The sequence below is a fragment of the Dreissena polymorpha genome, chromosome 3 (genome assembly GCF_020536995.1).
Source record: "Dreissena polymorpha isolate Duluth1 chromosome 3, UMN_Dpol_1.0, whole genome shotgun sequence".
NCBI classification, from domain to species: Eukaryota; Metazoa; Mollusca; class Bivalvia; order Myida; family Dreissenidae; genus Dreissena; species Dreissena polymorpha.
Genome location: NC_068357.1, coordinates 103,270,653 through 103,293,984, shown reverse-complemented (window position 1 = coordinate 103,293,984; position 23,332 = coordinate 103,270,653). Strand labels below are relative to the sequence as shown.

Below are 23,332 nucleotides of genomic sequence, written 5' to 3'. Positions count from 1 at the left end.
TACAAGATATGAAGTAAGACCAAAACTTCACAAGGACAGTGCTGCAATAATAAATGATTTTTTTTTTGTAAAAATACATATGTCATCCAATGGCTATGTGACTCTTGAATATTTGAAAGACAAACATGTCAATGTTCATATAAATTACTTAATGGAAGTTTTTTTTTTAGTCTTAACTATAAACAAAGTGAAACTTAAGACCAAAATGGATATTTCACTAAAATAGATATTAAATTCATATACCAGTAGTTTTGTATAGAAACTGAAAACATTTCCCATTATATATAATCCACCAAGCCATAATAATTTTTAAAAAAATAAACAGACATTATATTAAAAAAGTTTTTTAATACAATTTCAACCAAAACAGCAATTCAACTTTAAAAGTATAAAATTTTTGCAGTTTGCATTGCATGAACATCAAAATGTCTACCCTCAAAATGGAAATTTAGAACCAGAGACTAAAAAATGATCAATAATGATTTAAGGCCATGGGCAAAAAGAGTTGGGTGTGAGAGGACATCAGTGTGCTTCAAATATATACAAGACATAAATCTCGACCTGCCAATTTTATCTGTAGGATTTCGAGTTGACTAAGTGATGTAATATCTTGAGTATGCTGATAATGAGTGTAATATTGAATATTATCAAGCAAATTTATGATGGCCCTCCACATTTCAACGTTCCCTAAATGTACGCAGCCAGTACAGGCTTTATCTGCACTTGGCAAAGTCCGCACTAGCAACTGAGCTACAATCACCCGGTATCAGTCTGTAATCTAGGAGACATTTATAAAAGCCAAAAACAAATACAGGTGTAAACACTGGGCCACGTTGCTCAGGTAACCAAAATGGCCACTTCTGATGGACCAATGAAATTACAGAATTTTGAGTCCGGTAGATTACGCATTTATCCAATAGCACTGGTCACAGATGGCCATGAAAACAGTGATGAATTTTTGCATTATAAACAATGATATCGTGAGCAATGAATGGCATAAATTATTCTTAAAGTCTTAAACCATATCGGTTGGTTCAGACAACCAGAGATTTGCACCAAACATTCCCAACTGAATAATGGTAATCTAATAGAAATTTTATCTAAGAAACAATCGATAGTTAATCCAAATGAATGTATGGAATTTAAGAACAATAGTGACATGAGGCATAAAAGAGGGAACATATTTATAAAGTTCCTTATATTAAAAATTGAACATATTAATGTGTGTGCCATACCCATGTAAAAAAGCATGTAGTAGAAAAAATACTTATTTTATAACTTAAAAACATACTGTTTATACATGGTCCCAGATAAAAGCGTTATCCAAATAAACTGTAAAACCTATAATCATGTTACAAACCCCTGTAACCTTGACCTCTATCTGGTTGACCTAAAATTCAAAAGGCTTCTTCCTTTCCTCATGAGTAAGCCTCAGGGAAAAAATGGTTAAATGCATGTGTGTAAAGCGCCATCTTAGATAAGCCTGAGCAGCATGCAAAGACTTATCAGGGACATCACTTTCCGTCTAAACTGGTTAGCCTGTGTGGACTACACAGGCATATCTGGGACAACAATTTAAGCACATTTATTAAACCCTGTTTTCCCAAAGCCAGGCTTATGAAAAAAGCAACAGCCATTCAGACATTTGTTACATTAAGCCTTGATTTAGCATACAAGAAGCAGGGGGAGGGTTATCAATGCCTGTCTAACAGTTTGTTTAAAATGTTTGATTAATTGATTCAAATTCAACATTACTATCTAAACTATACACTATCATCGCAAGATTTAAGTGTTTCAAGACTGTTGAACTTGAGTATTGTATAAATTTACTCAAGGTTTTAAGCATATAGAACTGCGATAACCTCAGTGTTTACATATTTATTTACACGCCATCAAATCGCAATCCAATTAAACCCAACAAAACATTCTTAAACAAGAGATGTGTTCGTCAGAAACACAATGCCCCCTATTGCACCGCTTTGAAATAAATATTTTTTTATTTATTTTTTTACCTTTGACCTTGAAGGATGACCTTGACCTTGAATTTCCACCACCCAAAATGTGCAGCTTCATGAGATACACATGCATGCCAAATATCAAGTTGCTATCTTCAATATTGCAAAAGTTATGGCCAACGTTAAAGTTTTTTTCCAGACGGACAGAATGACATACTGACGGACAGTTCAACTGCTATATGCCACCCTACTGGGGGCATAAAAACATATAAGCAATGAAATCATTACATAAATAAGTGCCTAGGCCATCCATATTTTCAATGATCTTCCAAAATTAAATTGCATTTTACTTTCTGTAATTTGATGAAGAAGTCTTTACGAGGCTTTAATTTGATGTTGGTTCTAGATTTGTTTGTGTTTTTGATGTATTCACAACTCAAACGCAAAGCAAATTTGCACAGCGAAGACGGATGGTCTAATAAGGAATAACAGAACCCAAAACAAGTTAGAAATGTAAACAAATGATCTTAAAAACAACAACCAACATTTCTTTTTGACATGAATAATCAGTCAAAATTACATCAACCCATTGAGAGACGGGCTCTAATTAATGCTAAGACCCATTCACTATTAACCAATTGTTGACACTGGGTTAGGGATGGAAAGTGGTTATGGCAAAATATTCTTGTTCAATGGCCGATTTTAAAATTGGGCGTTGAAAAACAAATATTTAAACACTTATATAAGGATGAAGAAACTCTTGAAAATGAGGTTTTACATATTTTGTCATGTCTAGCAAAATTTTCACAAGATTTGTAAGCCCAAAAACAAACAAGTTTACTCAACGTATTATGCGGTCTCATTAAAATTTGAATGTCTATTAAGTGGGAAAACATGTTAAAATCTGTTTTTGTAAAATGAAACATCATTTTCTTAACAGATTTAGAATATGGGGACCTATCCAGAAAATCATGAAGTTATTTGTTCAACACTTTTCTCTTTTATAATTCAATTACTTTGATGTTCAATTTTCCCATGTTGGTGCTAATACAAGCAGTTCAACTTATTTCCTCAGTAAATAAGGTTTGTCCAGACATGACTTTACGCTGACCACTACTTTATTATTGATTGGCGGACAATGCCACCTAAATGACCCTTTGAACAATCGAAACACAATACTTAGTCAATATGTAGAAGTACTAAACTTTCTGATATATGTGCCTTTGTTGGACTTTAAATTTACACTTTATTATAATTTAATAAAATGATGTAAATTTCTTTATAACATGACCTACGCTCCAGGAGTGAAATAACGTAATGCTCAATTTTGTTTATTTCACGGGTGTTATTACACTAGTTATATAACTGTGAAATGACGTCATTTTTTTACGAAATGACCTAATTTTGCTATGAATTTCTTCAGTTAAACTCTTTTACAATGTGAATAAACAGTGAAAAGAGCATAAATAAAAAGAAAATTTGTTGGTCATGTTATAAACAGAATCTTAGATTCGTGGTCATTTTGTATTGAATTTATTAAACTCATAATATACACTCATGCAAGATCCTATATTACCACACAAGCAGAAATTCAATTATTAAATGTGTTCAAACATTAAATTAGAAGAAAAGGACCATTAGAAAGTCCCTGTATGGTTGTCCTTACAATATAAACATTATCTTTGTTTAAACAAGATGTGTTTGTGAAACACAATGTCCCCCTATATGACGTTTGACCTTGTAGGATGACCTTGACCTTGTGAAGGATGACCTTGACCTTGACCTTTCACCAATCAAAATGTGCAGCTCTATGAGATACACATGCATGCCAAATATCAAGTTGCTATCTTCAATATTGCAAAAGTATTCATAAAATAAGCGATTTCGGCCACATATATTAGAGCTCTGACCTTTAAGGATGACCTTAACCTTGACCTTTCACCACTCAAAATGTGCAGCTCCATGAGATGCACATCCATGCCAAATATCAAGTTGCTATCTTCAATTTTGCAAAAGTATTTATAAAATAAGCGATTTGGGCCACATATATTTGACCTCTTACCTTGAAGGTTGACCTTGACCTTGACCTTTCACCACTCAAAATGTGCAGCTCCATGAGATACACATGCATGCCAAATATCAAGTTGCTATCTTCAATATTGCAAAAGTATTCATAAAATGAGCGATTTTGGCCACATATATTTGACCTCTGACCTTGAAGGATGACCTTGACCTTGACCTTTCACCACTCAAAATGTGCAGCTTCATGAGATACACATGCATGCCAAATATGAAGTTGCTATTTTCAATGAAGCAAAAGTTATTGCAAAATGTTAAAGTTGGCGCAAACAGACAGACAGACCAACGGACCAACAGACCAACAGACAGACAGGGCAAAAACAATATGTCCCCCACTACTATAGTGGGGGACATAAAGTGGGGGACATAAAAATCCAAAACACGTAATGCTTCAAGTTGAAGACGAAAATATTAACAAGAAATACCTTTAAAAGATAAACGGCGTTGATTCTGGTTGGTGTTGGTGAAAGATAATGACTTGTATCAATGAGATCAAAGATAGCAAATGCCTTTTTCTGTGCAGTTCTTAGCTGCATTACAAGCAAATTGATTACAGTGTGTTGGGCCAGCTTTTTTTACTTATTGCGCATGATTAGATATTATTATTGACCATTTATCTTTAAATACAGAAAATAAATACAAAAGAGGAATGGTAATTAAAACAAATAATTTAACCAGCCACACGTAAATTATCCTGACATATTTGAAATATTTATAAGCAAATTCTTTGAACAGACCTGTTTTAGTGGTTTGTCGTACATTGTTATTTGATTCCATTATTAGTAGTTTTGGCAATCATCGCGCTCATACTTAATAAATTGGTAAATAGGGTGAAATAATTATTACTAAATTAATCAAAAATAGTATTTATGATGGCATTGTTGAAAACACATTAAGAATCTTCTATTGACAAACCATAATTATATCACTGAATATATTCATTTTAAGATATGTTCTGGTCAAAATGAAATTTAAGTTCACCTAGTTAACGCGATAGGGTTTATTGGAGGATTCTTTTAATTACTGGGTACTGACCCTGATACCCTTCATAAAACTTAATTCTTTTACATGTTAAACATTTGTATTTATCATTTGGCAGGTCCCTTTAAAGCTTATTACTTCCCTTGGACTTTGTCCAATCCAACCGGGGGGGTGGGGGGGGGGGGGGTGGGGGGGTCTGTAAACAGTCAAAAATGACCAAGTCAGACATCACTGACAACCAAGGCCTGTGGTTTATCAAAGAGATCATAGCCAGAGTTCATCATGTATCTATGGACATAAGTCCACAGGTATGTAATGAACCCTACCATTCACAAATTAGTACAGGAAAGAAATGATAATTATATCATTAAAAAAAAACTTTGACAAATCAATCATTTGAGTTATAAATAATCAAAATTAAAAATCTGTACAGTAACTGTGAAAAGAACTTATAATAAAATTCTTGGTAAGGAAATATATAATCTGAGATTTATAATTATATAAATTACTTCCCTTGAAAATAATTGTCTCTAACAAATCTCTATTTTTAGTAGCAAATAATTAAAAGCCACTACTGTGACTGTATATTCTCCACTCAAAATGTGCAGCTCCATGAGATACACATGCATGCCAAATATCAAGTTGCTATGTTCAATATTGAATAATTATATCCCTTTAAAGCTTATTACTTCCCTTGGATTTGTATTTTTGACCTTAGACCTTGAAGATGACCTTGACCTTTTACCACGATGTGTTTGTCAGAAACACAATGCCGCCTACTGCGCTGCTTTGTTTTATTTAACAAAAATATATAATTTGGCAGGTCAGATAATTATGTCCATTTAAAGCTTATTACTTCCCTTGGATTTGTTTTTTTGACCCTGTGACCTAGTTTTTGACCCGGCATTACCCATATTCAAACTTGAACTAGATATTGTCTAGATACAACTTCTGACCAAGTTTCGTAAAGATCGGATGAAAACTATTTGGATTAGAGAGCGGACACGAAAAGTGTGACAGACTGACAAACAGACTGACTGACAGACTGACGGACTGTGTGAAAACTATATACCCCTTTTCTTCGAAAGGGGGCATAAAAATTGGAACAACAATGAAGTTATTTGAGACAATATGACAAGGTCCTTTTATGACAAGGTCCTTTTATGTATAATATTAACGTACTAAACAAACAATTTGCATCAGCTGTCTTTTAGAAATATATAGTTTTTTGAATTGTATAATTGTTTTAAAAGTGAAAAAATGTCAGTATCTACAAAGAAAATATATATATAAAAGCCAGTGTAGGCACAGTTTTGCATGTTGACACAGAAATATTATTCATAAATAGAACATAAGCTGTGACAGGAAAGCACGTTTTTTTAAAGAAACTGTTTATCCGATTCCTTACGCCTAAGGTAGGTATAATGTTTAAATAATACAAACATTTTGCACACTCAAAAACAAAATCAAGGACATTTGGTCCAAGATAAAATGATATCATTTGCATTTATTGTAAACTAACTTTTATAGACAAAAATAGCATTGTTTTAATACTATATTTGCTAATATTTTTTACTCTTATATTTCCTGCAAGAAAACAATCAATGATTCATTCTCTTCTTATAATATAATAATAAATTGAAGAATTTAATATCCTCATTTTCACAATTCAAATCTGACAAAAAAAAAAAAATTGTTACAAAATTTAATGAAACACTGCACAAATTTATTGGTACATATATAAATGCTTAGGCCACAGAAAATTGATCAGTTTTTTCAAAGGAATTTGCCAAAGATATTGGAGTGAGCAAGCACTTTAAAATCAAACATATTTGTATTCCATTCTTGATATAATCAGAGGAAATTGCAAGGCGCAGACTAAAAATAAGGAATGTTTTCATATTTGTTAGACATTTCTGCCAAATTTATTCAGCCTTTTTATATAATACATGGCGTAAAATATTTAGGCTTAATCTTTCTAAAAAAAACAACGTTTTTGGGGAACTTAAAAATATATAGGCAAATCTGATAAACATCTGATCACTTTTGTTGTGTCCTATATTAAACAAGAGCTGTCAGAGGACAGTGAGCTCGACTATTTGAGTGCTTGACATTATAACGTAAGCCATCATGGGGAAATTGTTCATATTCAATAATTTATTAGACGATCTTTCAAAAATAAAAAAAGGAAAAAAAGATTATTTTTTTTGGGGGGGGGGGGGGTTGAGAGGGGGTATAATGTGGGGTGTGGTCATTCATTAGACGATCTTTCAAAAATAAAAAAAGGAAAAAAAAAAATTTTTTTTTGGGGGGGGGGGGGGTTTGAGAGGGGGTATAATGTGGGGTGTGGTAATTTATAAGATGATGTTTAAAAAAAAAGAATTTTGTTATTTGGGGGGGGGGGAGGTTGGGGGAAGGAGGGATTCTGGGTATGGGCGTGGGGTATTGTTTGGGTAGAATCCATTGTGGTATTCAGGTAAGTGTTGTTTTGTCAAAGTAATAATAAAATGTGATCATAAATAAAGAAGTTATGGCAATTTAAGCAACATGTTCAATTATCTAAGTGTAAAAGGGGCCATAATTATGTAATAATGCTCGATACAGTGGTCTGCTCTTGTTTATAGGTTGGAGTCATGTTGGTTTGGTAAACAAGTTTACAAAATATGAAAGCAATATGTCAAGGGACAATGAAAATAAATGGGGTAGTACGAAAACTTTAACATTTGCTGCATATTCTTAGTGGAAAAGGGGCTATAATTATGACAAAATGCTTGATAGAGTTGTCTGCTCTTGTTTATAGGTTGGGGTCATGTTGGTTAACAAGTATGCAAAATATGAAAGCAATATGTCAAGGGACAATGAAAATAATTTGGGTAGTACGAAAACTTAAACATTTGCACGCTAACGCTAACGGAAACACCGACGCCGGGGTGAGTAGGATAGCTCCACTATATATATTTCATATATAATAGTCGAGCTTAAAAACTCTGAAAAACGTTGGAATGATATGTGAACCAGTCAAATGTGCAATTTTATACACTATGATAACAACCTAAAATAACTATTCTCTCTGAAATCCTTTTTTGTCTTCTATAGATTGATTTTATATTTAAAAAATTGCACATGTTAATTTCAATATCTAAATTACATTTCAATTGGGTCCAAATAGTCAATGTTTATATAAGATATGTGTACAAGACATATTTTTGTAGAGTTGTTTTCTGTTGTTAAGAGAATGGGGACCATGGCAATGACCAATTACCAAACTCACAATTGTGTCAGGTAATGTGGTAGATGAAACCCATTCTAAGTAGTTAAACAAATGTTTCAAGTCACTTCGTTACTGTCAGCCAGCCTAATATTTCACGCAAAGTGCTGTTGTAATATTAACTCTCTACTGTTCAACTACCAACTCGTAGAACTATTTTCACTCAACCATGCCATGCTTAACTAAAATTATAAGCATTAAAGCATTTCAAGTTAAACATTCACATGTCTTTTTGAAATTAATTCATGGGAAAAACATGGCATAAATTATATAATTGTAGGATCAACATCTGATTTTACATATTTTGTAACACTTTGCAATATTATTACCTAATATGTAGCCTTAGCTGAAGCAAACAACAATTCTTTAAAGATGAAATTATAATCAAGGTATTTTTTTTTATTTAAGGTTAAGTTTTATTTTTTTGCAAGTTAGTCACAGAATAGTTGATATAACAATAAAAACATGTGAAGTATTAAAACTGATTAGGGTGATATTTACAGTGTTTTTGCACAATGGCCTGTCCGGTTAAACACAATTTTAAAAATAACTTGTTACTACCAATTAGATAAATATAATATTACTTGGCATAGGTATTGTAATAATTAGCCAATTATTTGACAAACAGTTAAATTCCTATATGTATAATCAATAATTTATTACACTATAGCCTGTACAATATTCACACGTGAGTGGTAAGGGTGGAGTTAGTGTGCCGCACGAGTCACCACGTGCACCACTCACCGTACTGCCCCTGTGGTGGGGGAATGAGGCGGGGTGGGGACAAACTTTATATTGATTTCTTCCGTCTACATAAGGGAACAAAACAATTCAGATTAAAATAAGAGGACAGTACCGAACAGGCTTTCTAATTAAACAATTTCAGCAAACTTTTTTTTTGTTTCTTATCAATATAATACACCAATGGTATACATCAAGTAAAGGTAAATGTTGATGACCTTTCAATTATTATAGCAATATGAATATATAGGGAATCAGCTAGCAAAGTGTCAAACCTTGTGTCAAAAATGCAATTCATAAAGTAAGTATCTTATAATGAGTGTGACCTTTCCTCTCAACAGGTAGAACATGAAAGGCATTGGACTTTTAAACTGACGTTTAAATGATAAACTTCCAGTCTGTATCATGCCTTATTTTGAGCATTGACCTATTAATATGACCTTGACCTTTCTGTAAACAACGCAGACCTTGAACACAACATTTTCATATTAAATGGCTAACATTTGTGGTAAGTTATTTAAAAACACTGTAAAACAATAATGTGAGGGTCTTTAAAATTGATAACATACCAGACAGGTTCAAATGTATCTGCTTCAAATTTCCCACCAATTTTCTCAGATATTAAGAAATGTGTTATATATTGGGAGATACGGACCTGATTAAAAAACTAATGATTATAATATTTTAGATGTTCAGATCATAGATTTTTTTCAATTAAATAACAGACCAACCATTTCTTTTAAAATCTTTAATTATCCAGTTGCAATTTACAATCCCAACACTCACAATAATTGGCCCCTGAAGTTTTGAGGGTAATATGAATCAACAATTTTCATTTGATCTTAAATCTAACAATGCACCTGATCATATAAATCTCTTTTCTTATTAAATTCACAGACAAGCGAGATTATGATATATCCAAATACCATACCTTGTAAAACCAATGAATATTAGATTCCAGTAATTATTGCATCGTTAGGATCCACATAATATTTTGTGTTGTCACTACATTACAGACTGTTGGAGAACTGGTAGACAATAATTTGTATTCATTAATATTGATGATCCAACATATAACACTTGAAATTATTATTTTCTTTCAAAGCTCCTGTTAATTAAACCTGGAAAGCAATTATAGTTTGATTGGATAACTGTAGTTTCATATACAGCAGGCAAATAACAGTAAAAACAAGAGCACCGGTTATGGTGCCACGCTCGGCTGCAAAAGCTTGTCAGATTTTTTTTTTTTTTTTTTTTTTAGAGGTCACAGTGACCTTCTCTTTTGACGTAGTGACCCAACAAGAGATGTGTTTGTCAGAAACACAATGCCCCCTACTGCGCCGCATTGAAATAACATTTCTATTTATCATTTGTCAGGTATAGAAATCATCTCCCTTTAAAAGTTATTACTTCCCTTGAATTTTGTCCAATCCAACCAGAGGGGGGGGGGGGGGAGGGGGGGGGGGGAAGGTCTCACAGTCAATTATGACCATGTCAGACATCACTGACAACCAAGGCCTGTGGTTTAAAAGAGATCATAGCCAGAGTTGATCATGTATCTATGGCATACATGCCATAATTTTTCAGACCAATTCCGGGACATTGCGTTAAATTGTCCGGGACTCTTGCCGATTTTCCGGGACATGTATAAAATGTAGCGATATTTATAGACATATGCATTTTTGGTACGTTTTTTTTTGTTTCGCATCGTTAAAAGTTCGCAAGCCTATCAGAAATAAACTTGATCTATTAAAGTCAAATGAAACATTACTACTTCCGTTACTAGATACAAGCCACGTGTTTTCAGTGTAAGCGTTCTAAACATAGATGGTGACGTCACTGCGTTATTGTTATTAAGACCGGTGTGTAACGCGTAGTTGTTGATACGCCTTTATTCATGTATAACATTTATATAATAAAAACTACAACAATACAGTACCGTTAGATCGTCAACTCAAATCAATTTACAATACATACAACCAATCACAATAAAAGAAATACAACAATACTCAACTTCTTTGTCGGTTAAACGTGCGAACATAAACTGCTTTTAAATTTTTACTCAGCGGTGTTGGACTTCAGATGTGTGAACAACTATCCTTTGCCCTTACGCAGCGGAAAATAATGATGTAGTAGATTAAAGTCAATTAACAACCACATTAAACAATGCCGCCTTTTTGGTTTGACCGCGAACGTGAGACAATCGATATGATAACAGGACCCCTGTTAATTGATCGATTTTGACACGTAGCGTAGTCTGCCTATTCGGGTAGGCACTGTCATGGAGACGCTGCAGATATACACAGATTCGAGGTGCAGTTAAGCTTAAGATAAGGTACATGTATATATGGATTTTGTAAATTCCGGGACATTTGACAGATTTCCGGGACAGCGGGACAAGTTCTTCATTTCCGGGACTGTCCCGGACAATCCGGGACGTATGGCATGTATGATCTATGGACATAAGTCCACAGGTATGTTATGAACATCAAAGAAATTATAATTATAATTATATCATTTAAAAAAAAACTTTGGCAAATCAATCATTTGGGTTATAAATAACAAAAATAATAAATCTGTACAGTAACTGTGAAAAGAACTTCAATTCTTAGTAAGGAAATATATAATATGAGATTTATAATTATATAAATTACTTCCCTTGAAAATAATTGTCTGTAACAAATCTCTATTTTTAGTAGCAAATAATTAAAAGCCACTACCGTGACTGTAGATTCACCACTCAAAATGTGCAGTTCCATGAGATACACATGCATGGCAAATATATAAAGTGGCTATGTTCAATATTGAATACATTTCTTCCTTGCCAAATATATAAAGTGGCTATGTTCAATATTGAATAATTTTCTTCCTTTTTAAAGCTTATTACTTCCCTTAAATCTGTATTTTTTACCAAAGACTGTAAAGGATGACCTTGACCTTTTACCACAATGTGTTTGTCAGAAACACAATGCCGCCTACGCCTACACTTAAAATGTGCAGCTCCATGAGATACACATGCATGCCAAATATCAAGGTGCTATCTTCAATATTTAACAAGATGTGTTTGTGAAACACAATGTCCCCCTATATGCCGTTTGACCTTGAAGGATGCCCTTGCCCTTGTGAAGGATGACCTTGACCTTTCACCACTGAAAATGTGCAGCTCCATGAGATACACATGCATGCCAAATATCAAGTTGCTATCTTCAATATTGCAAAAGTATTCATAAAATAAGTGATTTGGGCCACATATATTTGACCTCTGACCTTGAAGGATGACCTTGACCTTATCCTTTCACCACTCAAAATGTGCAGCTCCATGAGATGCACATGCATGCCAAGTATCAAGTTGCTATCTTCAATATTGCAAAAGTATTTATAAAATAAGCGATTTGGGCCACATATATTTGACCTCTGACCTTGAAGGATGACCTTGACCTTGACCTTTCACCACTCAAAATGTACAGCTCCATGAGATACACATGCATGCCAAATATCAAGTTGCTATCTTCAATATTGCAAAAGTATTCATAAAATGAGCGATTTTGGCAACATATATTAGACCTCTGACCTTGAAGGATGACCTTGACCTTGAACTTTCACCACTCAAAATGTGCAGCTCCATGAGATACACATGCATGCCAAATATGAAGTTGCTATCTTCAATATAGCAAAAGTTATTGCAAAATGTTAAAGTTGGCGCAAACAGACAGACCAACAGACAGACCAACAGACAGGGCAAAAACAATATGTCCCCCACTACTATAGTGGGGGACATAAAAAGTTATGGCCAATGTTAAGGTTTTAGCACGACGCCTACGGCGAACGGCGGACAACTAGCTGGCTATGACAATAGCTCGGGTTTTCTCCGAAAACAGCCTCGCTAATAACAAGTCAAAGCCCACCTAAATATAATTGTTTACATAACCCAAGTGTTAAAAAGGTTGAATTTCCATGCTGAATTGAATGCAGAACCTTATTTACTAATAAGACATATTTTAAACCTAATCATCAATTGTCAATCAAGATGCATAGCATATTTGATTGAACAAGGATTGTGCCAATATCATTATAGAAGCAAGATATTTTTTCAAGGACACTAGGGCCAGTTTACAGAAAGATCCATAGGGTACCGTATACTTGCGCTTATAAGACACCCTCGCTTATAAGACGCACCCCGACTTAGGACTTTATAATGGGTGGATTTAAGACTGACCCGCGTGTAAGACACGGTCAAATTTTGCCGTTTCATCGGCCGAAACATTTCCAGTAGTTGTAATTTGTAAATATAATTGTATTGTTTGACAGGTATTGAAAACTAATAGGCAGATACTTGAAAGCGTTTAGTTGTATTACCTTGATTATGCAAATTTTACGCCCATTTTCTATCAACAATAGGTAAAGCCTACTTTCATAAAATTAGCCAATCGCGTGATAGAGTGATAGACTCCGAAGCGCAGATCGAAATCACGTGTCAAGAAGAAAGCCATATGCGGATAATTGCATGCGGTCGCTCTTTGCTCCCGCCGTTGTTTGCTCCTAATAAATAAGGTGTCATTGGCATTAGGGGGTCGTCTGAATAAACATGTTTATTTAACAATTGACAGTTGCAAACTGGTAACTTATTTCAGAGGATATCCTAATTGCCAGTTATGTCTTAATTGACAATTAACGACGTCGAACAAAGAGGATCAGGTGATACAAACTCAGCAGCGTGTTTATTTAACAATTTGACAGTTTCAAACTGAGAATTTATTTTGCTGTTGTTTTAAGCATGTTGGCATCGTGTCGCAGCTTACACACGTATACTATAACGGTCAATTTACATGACATTTAACTACGTCACGCGCAGACAATCAGGTGATACAAACTTTTCAAGAATAATCACGGACAATATAACGTCTTACACCCCAAAAATAACAAAATTCAAATCAAAAATAATAGACAACAAAATCAATAACGATAAATTTTATTACAAGTAAATCGGTAACTGAACATAGCGTTCCGATATACGGTACGGGCCAATACAGACTTTAGGGAAAATGCAAATGCGATGATTCAAAACAACTGACAAGTGTCCAACTTGGCTAGCGAAAGCCCAGTTAACTTGATATTTTGAAAAATTTCGTTTATTTTCACCAGTATCTCGCTTATAAGACGCGACCCCCACTGTAACTTATTAATTTGAGTCTTAACAAGGGACAAAATTGTCACCAAACCAGGTTTTCAGTTGAAAAATGTCTGATAAAGGGAGACAATTCAAAATGTGTATTGTTAACCCCCTTGTGTAAAATTGACCTTGATTTCAATTAGAAAAAAAAGTCTGATAAAGAGAGACAAATCAAAATCAAAATGTGCATTGTTACTGATGTTCATAGTTACATAGTTGTTTCAAAATCAATCTATTTTTAGTTGTGGCGACCTTGACCTTGGAGATATTGACATAATTATTTTGCGGGACACACCGTCCAATAATGGTGAACAAATGTGCCAAATGATTTTAAAACGTCACAATGAATGACATAGTAATAGCCCAGACAAGCTCATTTATGGCCATTTTTGACCTTCAAACTCAAATTGTGACCTTGATCTTGGAGATATCAACGTGATTCTTTCCCGCAACACATTGTCTAATGATGGTGAGCAAATGGGCCAAATGATTTTATAATCTCACAATGAATCACAAAGTAATGGCCCGGACAAGCTCATTTATGGCCATTTTTGACCTTCAAACTCAAATTGTGAGCTTGACCTAGGAGATATTGACATAATTCTTTCGCAAGATACACCGTCTAATGATGGTGAACAAATGTGCCAAATGATTTTAAAATCTGACAATGAACGACAAAGTTATGGCCCGGACAAGCTCATTTATGGCCATTTTTACCTTCAAACTCAAATTGTGACCTTGACCTTGGAGATATCGACGTAATTCTTTCGCGCGACACACCGTCTAATGATGGTGAACAAATGTGCCAAATGATTTTAAAATCTGACAATAAAAGACAAAGTTATGGCCGGGACAAGCTTGTTCCGCCCGCCAGCCCACCAGCCCCCCCGCCAGAGGACATCGCCAATCAAATAACCAGTTTTTTCCTTTGGAAAACCTGGTTAAAAATGCGTCTCACAAGCGAAAGTATACGGTAACCTTAACATAAGATGAAGCAAAGCAGAAATTTCAGTTTAAACTTTCTTTAAGATATACAATATTTTTTTGTTCACACATTTTTTACCATCATTTCAATAATATTTATTTGTTTCAAAGCTTTTCAAACAGAGACACACACATTTTTCTAAAGACTTAAAGGAAAATGAATTTAAATAGTTTCCTTGAGTTTTTCCTTCAGAGCTTCATGGACCGCCTTAAATCAATCAAGCCTTAATGCATCCTGATCAGCACAACACAAACAAGCTTTCGACCTACCCTAACTGTCTTGTCCATGCCTCCGTCAGCATCACTTTCTCGCTGATACTTCAGTAGCTGCTCCTCAAGCTTGCGGCACTGGAAAGAGACAGTACATAATTACATGTATTTACAATCAATGTATGTGTGTGTGTATTTCAAAGTTGATGAGGTTTTTCTGCTTCTGCCGCTAAATTATGTCAGGAGCCGGATAGTGTTCCACCACTACAAAAATGAGTTAAAAGAATCATAATTTGTTTTTATGTTTTTTCATTATAGCTGCAATTTCCAGCGATATATTTTACTCAAATATATTTCAATTTCAATGTGGTCTTGTGCCTGTTTGGGGGAATGGATCAGAGAATCCAGAGCAACCCTGTATGGTAAGGGGACCATAAACCAAACTCACATGCTCCTGGTTGAACCCAAATGGTATATGCTATCTCACTTTTGCTAATGCGATGTCCCGCTGCTCCATAACAATAGCCATCTCCTCGTTGGTGACCTCTCGTTGTCGCTGCCTCATTGCCTCCACATGACTCACCACTGCCGACATCTCGCCATCCCCCGACGACGGTGAGTCCAGCCTTGACAACAAAGTGTAAAGCTCCTGAAATAATATACAGTGTCCTGAAATGTTGTTAAACTCATATATCATTTATATTCTATGTTTGTTTGGTGGATTGTTTTACAGTGTTTCACATCACACATTCCTCTAAACTACTCACACTTTAAAAGGGTATGTTTAGATGATCTTTGCGGTAAACCTTTTGTAAGTGTATATACTTGTGGCACATGGAACTGACAAATGCTCCTCTTGAATCAAAGGGGCGAAAATGGACGTTCAATAAATGTTATAACCAATCTGTGGTGCTCAGGGATGGTAATAAGAAACATGAGTCCCACATTGATAGTCCAAGATTTTTTGTGATTGTTTTTCACCTTTGGTTGAAAGCTGTTGGCCCATTCAGAAGGGTAATTTTAAGCAAAAAGGCCAAATAGCCATTGAGCATGTTATTAAACAATAGTGGAAACTACATAGTGGACATTCAATTGACCATGAGAAAGTTTTGGTTTAGAGATCATTCTGTTTTAACCCAGAAATAAATAAATTATTGATATAAAGAAGGTAAACTATATAGTCTTTTGTGTACAAACACACAAAATCAACGTATTTTTTTAATTTTCCATATTCAGCAACTATCCATATTGCAGTTTTTATCTCACATATGAAATGCATTTTTATACATCAATCTTAAAAGAATATTGCAAACAATTGTGTGACTCTTTATTAGTTTTATTTTGTTTTCAAGAAACAATTCTACATGCAGTTCACACATTTTTATACTTTTTTTTTTATCAAATTCACGAAATAAAAATTTAAATAGCAATAATGTATTCAGCACATGCTGGATAAGACTTTTCACTTTTTTGACATTTAAAAAAAAAGAAGTCTCTTCTTAACAAAAATCTAGTCAAGGCAGAAATTATTGTCCTGATAAACTTGTGTGGGTGCACAGGCTTATCTTAGATAAGTCATTAAGTCCAGTTTTCCCAGAGGCTGGCTCAATTATATCACATCATTTTGATAACTGCTCTTCATTCAAAACTTTTAACAACCAAAAAGTTTCGCTCATTTTTAAATTGCACAGTTCAAATGAATAGTTTCAACATTTTTGTTAGGTCTTATTTCTATTTATAATGTCCACATAACATTAATATGAAATGTGCGTGGAATAATTGTGATTAAGATGATCATTAAGACATGTCAAAATAAGTAATCATATTTATTCATAAACCAGTCTTTTTCATCACAACTGTACCCACTTTCCACATACATTCTGTAATGCTTAGAAGTGCACTGAAAGATCTCAGATTAGTTTTATTCAATAAGTGCATGTCTAGTTTTTGAATATTTGATGCCATAATGTCTTCAAAACCATACTGCAGAATGTTAAGGTGGTCATTAATAATTAGACCATACAAATTTGTTTGCTTCAGGCAAGCGGACTCTACCTAGCCAGAAAACCAAAAGTATATGCACTTAACCCATTCTGAAATGCTGCAAAAAAATGTGCCAAGTATCATGGATGCTTTCAATTTTTGAGCTCAAATTAGAAGATGAGATATTTACAAACTTGCCTCAAAAATGTAGAAAACAAGAAACCGTCGGAGACAGGTGATGCTCCCCAAAGTTTTTTTTGGTCACAATATTGCACTATATATTCAGATAAAAGGAAACGTCTTGTGGGCATAGTTTTGGACAAAATAATACGATGGATGGTTTAGCAACTTAAAAATTTCAAAGGGCCATAACTCTCTAAATAAATCATCTAACCAGAACCCACTAATAACATGCGCATCTCCTCAAGGTAGTTAAGCTTCCCATAAAGCTTCATTGAAGTCCAGTCAGTAGTTGGAGAGATATAGCCCGGACAAGAATTGCACTATATGTACAGTTTATAGAAAATTTCATAGGGCCATAACTCTGTGAAAAATCATCCGACTATAACCGGCTGATAATATGCATCTCTCCTGTTGGTAGTGAAGCTTCCCATAAAGTTTCATTGAATTCCCGCGATAAGTTGCTGAGAAATAGCTTGGGCAAGAATTGCACTATATGTACAATGGAAAATTTCAAAGGGCCATAACTCTGTGAAAAATCATCCGACCATAACCGGCTGATAATATGCACATCTCCTGTTGGTAGTGAAGCTTCCCATAAAGTTTCATTGAATTCCCGTAATAAGTTGCTGAGAAATAGCTCGGACAAGAAATTGCACTATATGTACAATGGAAAATTTCAAAGGGCCTAACTCTGTGAAAAATCATCCGACCAGAACCGGCTGATGATATGCACATCTCCTCTTGGTAGTGAAGCTTCCCATAAAGTTTCATTGAATTCCGGTCATAAGTTGCTAAGAAATAGCCCGGACAAGAATTGCACTATATGAACAGTTAATGGAAAATTTCAAAGGACCATAACTCTGTGAAAAATCATCCGACCAGAACCCGCTGATAATATGCACATCTCCTCTTGGTAGTGAAGCTTCCTATAAAGTTTCATTGAATACCGGTCATTAGTTGCTGAGAAATAGCCCGGACAAAAATTGTGCACGGACGGACGGACGAAGCGGCGACTATATGCTCCCCCCCCCAATTTTTTTTTTGGGGGGGGGGAGCATAAAAATTAAGGATTAGTCAGAAAATTGACTTTATATGTTATTGATACAAGGCCCTGAGAAAATAAAATCAAAATTATTATTTTTACAAAAAAAAATGTTAATTATCAATTACACCCATAACAACTTAACATATGGCGCAATAAATCACAGAAAAGCAATCAGATTTAATTGACATGAACATTTTCTTACACTAGAAATGGCAGACAAGATTTGTTATGATCTTTTTTACGAATAAATTCAAAACCCTTTCCAAAACTATAATCAAGGGGGGGGGGGGGGGGGGCAGCATATCTGAGTGGTAAGGGTTTAAACGGTTTAGTATAGAATCTGACAATTACATGTATTACAAGGGAGACACAAAAATGTAACAGTACCTCAGAGTTGTCTAGATTGCCCACATCAATGTGAAGCTCATCCACAGAAGGTTCCATAAATGACGTCCCTGCACTGAAAGAGTGATATCAAACATACTGAATTAAATGTTGAATTATTGTTATATCAAAGTTGTCTTTCTCATTCTGTTTGCAGCTGTTCATGATTATAATGCTGATTTGTAGCTGCTATGTAAAAAATATCAAAAATGACAACATAATAGTTCATGTTTCAAATTCATGAAAACAGGCAGCTATTAAATTGAACGGCCTAAATAATCAGAGTTCAGAACTCACTGGTATTGTTATTTCAATACATTCTCTTAATTAAGTCAATTTCGAAAGCATCAATTTCAATGGCCTCAAGGTTTGAGTTCTTCAACTATATTCATTCACAAATGGAAACATAATGTGAATATCGTGTTAAATGGAATATTTTTTAACGGAGAGTATATAGAAAACAAGAGGGCCGAGATGGCCCTAGTTCGCTCACCTGAGAGGAGACGGTTTATTCAATCTTTACCAAATGTCAAACTTTACCTTGATATTGTAGGTATACAAACATCCTGGTCAAGTTTCATCATTATTATTGGTTATTGAACCAAAACTCTGGCGCAGGGAGTGTTTAGTTTTGTAAGATTTGACCTGGTTACCTATATTTTGAGTTGACCCCCCCCCCCCCAACCAAACCTAAAACTTATAAAACGTATAGTATAATGAAAATTTGGACAATCTAAGGGCAATAATTATGGCATTTATTATGTGATTTTGCTCATTATCAAACTTGACTGAGATCTTTCAGCAACTTTGATAAAGAATGCTTGAGAAATGTGAATGCTAGAGTGTTTACAAACCAAATGAGGACGGACGGATGGCGGACAAAGACCAATCCTAAAACCTCACCTAAGCAATCAGGTGAGCTAAAAAGTGTGTTTCACCGATCTGAGCCATTTTTCAAATTGTCAGAGAAATCAATAAAACCAATGTATTGACTAAGTTTCACGATGATTAGGCAAAAAATGTGACTTCTATAGTGTTTGATCACAAGGTTTCTCTCTAGTCACATAAGGAAAACTGCCCCACCCCCCTAGCTGCCATGCTTTTTGACCGATCGGGACCATTTGCGAACTCATCTGACATATATATAAAACCAATCTTTTCACCAAGTTTCATGATGATTGGGGAAATAATGTGACTTCTAGAGTGTTCACAAGCTTTTTTTACTATATAAATATAAGAAAACTGCCCCCCCCCCCCCTCCGGCAGCCATGTTATTCAACTGACGGGAACCATTTTCGCTCAGCTCTTGTATCAAGGAAACAAATGTTCTGACCAAATTTCATGAAAATTGGGCCAAAACTGTGACTTCTAGAGTGTTCACATGTTTGCACTATATACATATAGAGAAAAATGCCCCGCCCACTGGCGTCCATGTTTTTCACCGATCTGGACCATTTTCAATCTCGTCCGAGATATCAATAAAACCAATGGTTTGACCAACTTTCATGATGATTGGGCAAAAATTGTGACTTCATGAGTGTTTACAAGGTTTCTCTATAAGCAAATAAGGAAAACTGCCCTGCCCACTGGCGGCCATGTTTTTCAACGGACCGAAACCACTTTTGAACTCAACCAACATATCATTAAGACAAACATTTTGACAAAGTTACATGAAGATTGGGCATGCAATGTGACTTCTACAGTGTTTACAAGTGTTTTCTTTTTTTTTGACCTAGTGACCTAGTTTTTGACCCAGCACGACCCAGTTTCGAACTTGACCGAGATTTCATTTGGCCGAAGCTTCTGACCAAGTTTCATGAAGATCGGACAATAAATGTGGCCTCTAGAATGTTTACGAACAAATGTGGACGGACAGGCAATCAGGTGAGCTAAAAATCAATAAACAATGTTTGTATTATACATGTACATAATGTGAATATCGTGTTAAATGGAATATTTTTTAACTCAGCATATATAGAAAACAAGAGGGCCAAGATGGCCTTAGTTTGCTCACCTGAGAGGAGTCGGTTCATTCAATCATTACCAAACGTCAAACTTGACCTAGATATTGTCCAGACAAACATCCTGGTCAAGTTTAATCATTATTGAACCAAAACTCTGGCATATGGAGTGATTTAGTTTTTTGTAAGATTTGACCTGGTGACCTATATTTTGAGTTGAACCCCTTACCATACATCAAACTTTGCTTACAAAAATAAATATTATGACCAAGATTCATAAATTCTGAAACAAAATTGTGACCTCTAGAGTGTTTACAAGGATTTTGTATAATATAATGAAAATTTGGACAATCTAAGAGCAATAATTATGGCTTAATTATGTGATATATATAAACCAATCTTTTCACAAAGTTTCATGATTGGGCAAAAACTTCTAGAGTGTTCACAAGCTTTTTTTACTATATAAATATAAGAAAACTGCCCCCCCCCCCCCCCCCGGCAGCCATGTTATTCAACTGACTGGAACCATTTTCAAACTCAACTCTCATAACAAGGAAACAAATAATCTGACCAAATTTTATGAAAATTGGGCCAAAAATGTGACTTCCAGTGTTCACATGTTTTCACTATATACATATAGAGAAAAATGCCCCACCCACTGGCGGCCATGTATTTTCACCGATCTAGACCATTTTTGAACTCGTCCGAGATATCAATAAAACCAATGTTTTGACCAATTTTCATGATGATTGGGCAAAAATTGTGAATTCTAGAGTGTTTACAAGGTTTCTCTACCCTTCCCAATACGCTTTTTACCAAAATTATGTGCTTCAAAAAGTGTATTTTTTCTGCATTTTGAACGAAAAGTGTATTTATTCTGCATTTTTTTCATGAGTAAGTGCGCTAAAGTGTGTTTTTTCTGTATTTTCATTTTCTTTAAGCGTATTTTTATGTACTTTTTCATTTAAGAAGTGCATTTTTTTCAAAACAAGTGTATCTTTTGTCTACAAAGAGTATCTTTTTATGCAAGAAGTGCATTTTTGTGCATTTAAGTGTATCTTCTTATTTGCCAAAAAATACGCTTTCTGTACAAGTGCATTTTTTGCAAACAAAGTTTTTTAATAGTGCTTAGACAAAGTTTTTTTTTTTTTAATGAAGTGCATTTTTTGAGCATATAAGTGTATCTTCTTATTTGCAAAAAACATCTTTCTGTACAAGTGTATTTTTATGTGCATCTTCGTAAAAAATGAGTGAATCTCTAATAGTGTGAATTTTTGTAATAATTTGTTTAAAAAAGGACACTGTAGGAAATAACTTAAGTTAAAGGAAAGGGATCTACTGTTTATAAGGAGGATTGTACTGAATTCTTTTTTATAATTCACATAATGTTAATGGTCTTATAGTTGCAATTTGTCTGCTCATAAAATATGTGAATCAGTAGAACAGCTTTTAAAAGGACAAGTACAACTAAATCAGGTTGTGGGTAACTAATTAAAAATATTGAAAGTGTAAAAAATATTATGTGGGCTTGCCAGCATGAATTATATCTCCTGAACATAAAAAAATAAGTATTTTAACTTTCTTATACTGATATAAATAACCCCAATACAATTAATGTCTACCATCTTGACTATTAACATACATTTTAAAAGGCAATTAAAATAATATTTATAATAATATTATTATTTGCTTAAACACCACTCAGTATGTTATATTGACAATTTCACAATTAAATATAATATGCTGAGGGTGCTGAGTATTATTGAATAAATATTTTGGTGTTGAAGTGTGCCTATTATCAGTGGATATCTCAGATTAAGTATGACTGACACAGCATGGTACCAGCCGTCCCCAATTGACATGACGCCAACTGTCAATCAAATCCTTATCTAAGAATTGATCTACCAATCAGCGATCGATAAATCGGGCGCGCAAGTTAGCAACGAACTGTCCGCCATTTTCTAGACAAGCTATGTCTAGGTTCACTTTTATTGTAACGAGTTCCTTTTGATTTCCTCTTTTAAAACGTAGATTAAAAATGGTTTAACATTGTCAATGGGGATTATGCAACTCGTACAATCGATATCCTGAAAGATTTGTTGGTGACATTGAATTTATATTGTTTCCAAAGCCGAAAAGAGATCTTGAGAAGTGTAAGTGATGGATAAATGCATGCGGTCGTCCCCACGAACAACTGAACGTCAACACTGTAAAAGACAATTACAATATCTTTTTATCGAATATACTAGCATATTTAAATAGTTTATGTTATCGATCTGATCATCGCATAATAGTTCATGTTTTTTAATAGTTTTACCAGTTACTAGGTGATTAATAGCAGCAATGTTCATCTGCATTACTTTACGAGAAATAAAACCCAGCATGAAG

At 34.4% G+C, this 23,332-nt stretch overlaps 1 protein-coding gene across 1 annotated transcript in view; it reads right to left on the bottom strand.

The window, feature by feature from the left end:
- Positions 1 to 23,332, bottom strand: part of LOC127872900 (uncharacterized) — a 114,635-nt gene that overhangs the window by 14,233 nt on the left and 77,070 nt on the right. Inside the window, exons 7-9 of the mRNA XM_052416399.1 lie at positions 18,987 to 19,059; positions 15,876 to 16,037; positions 15,449 to 15,526 (exon numbers count right to left, since the gene is read on the bottom strand). Coding sequence (XP_052272359.1) covers positions 15,449 to 15,526; positions 15,876 to 16,037; positions 18,987 to 19,059 — 313 coding nt within the window. The remainder of the gene's footprint in view (positions 1 to 15,448; positions 15,527 to 15,875; positions 16,038 to 18,986; positions 19,060 to 23,332) is intronic.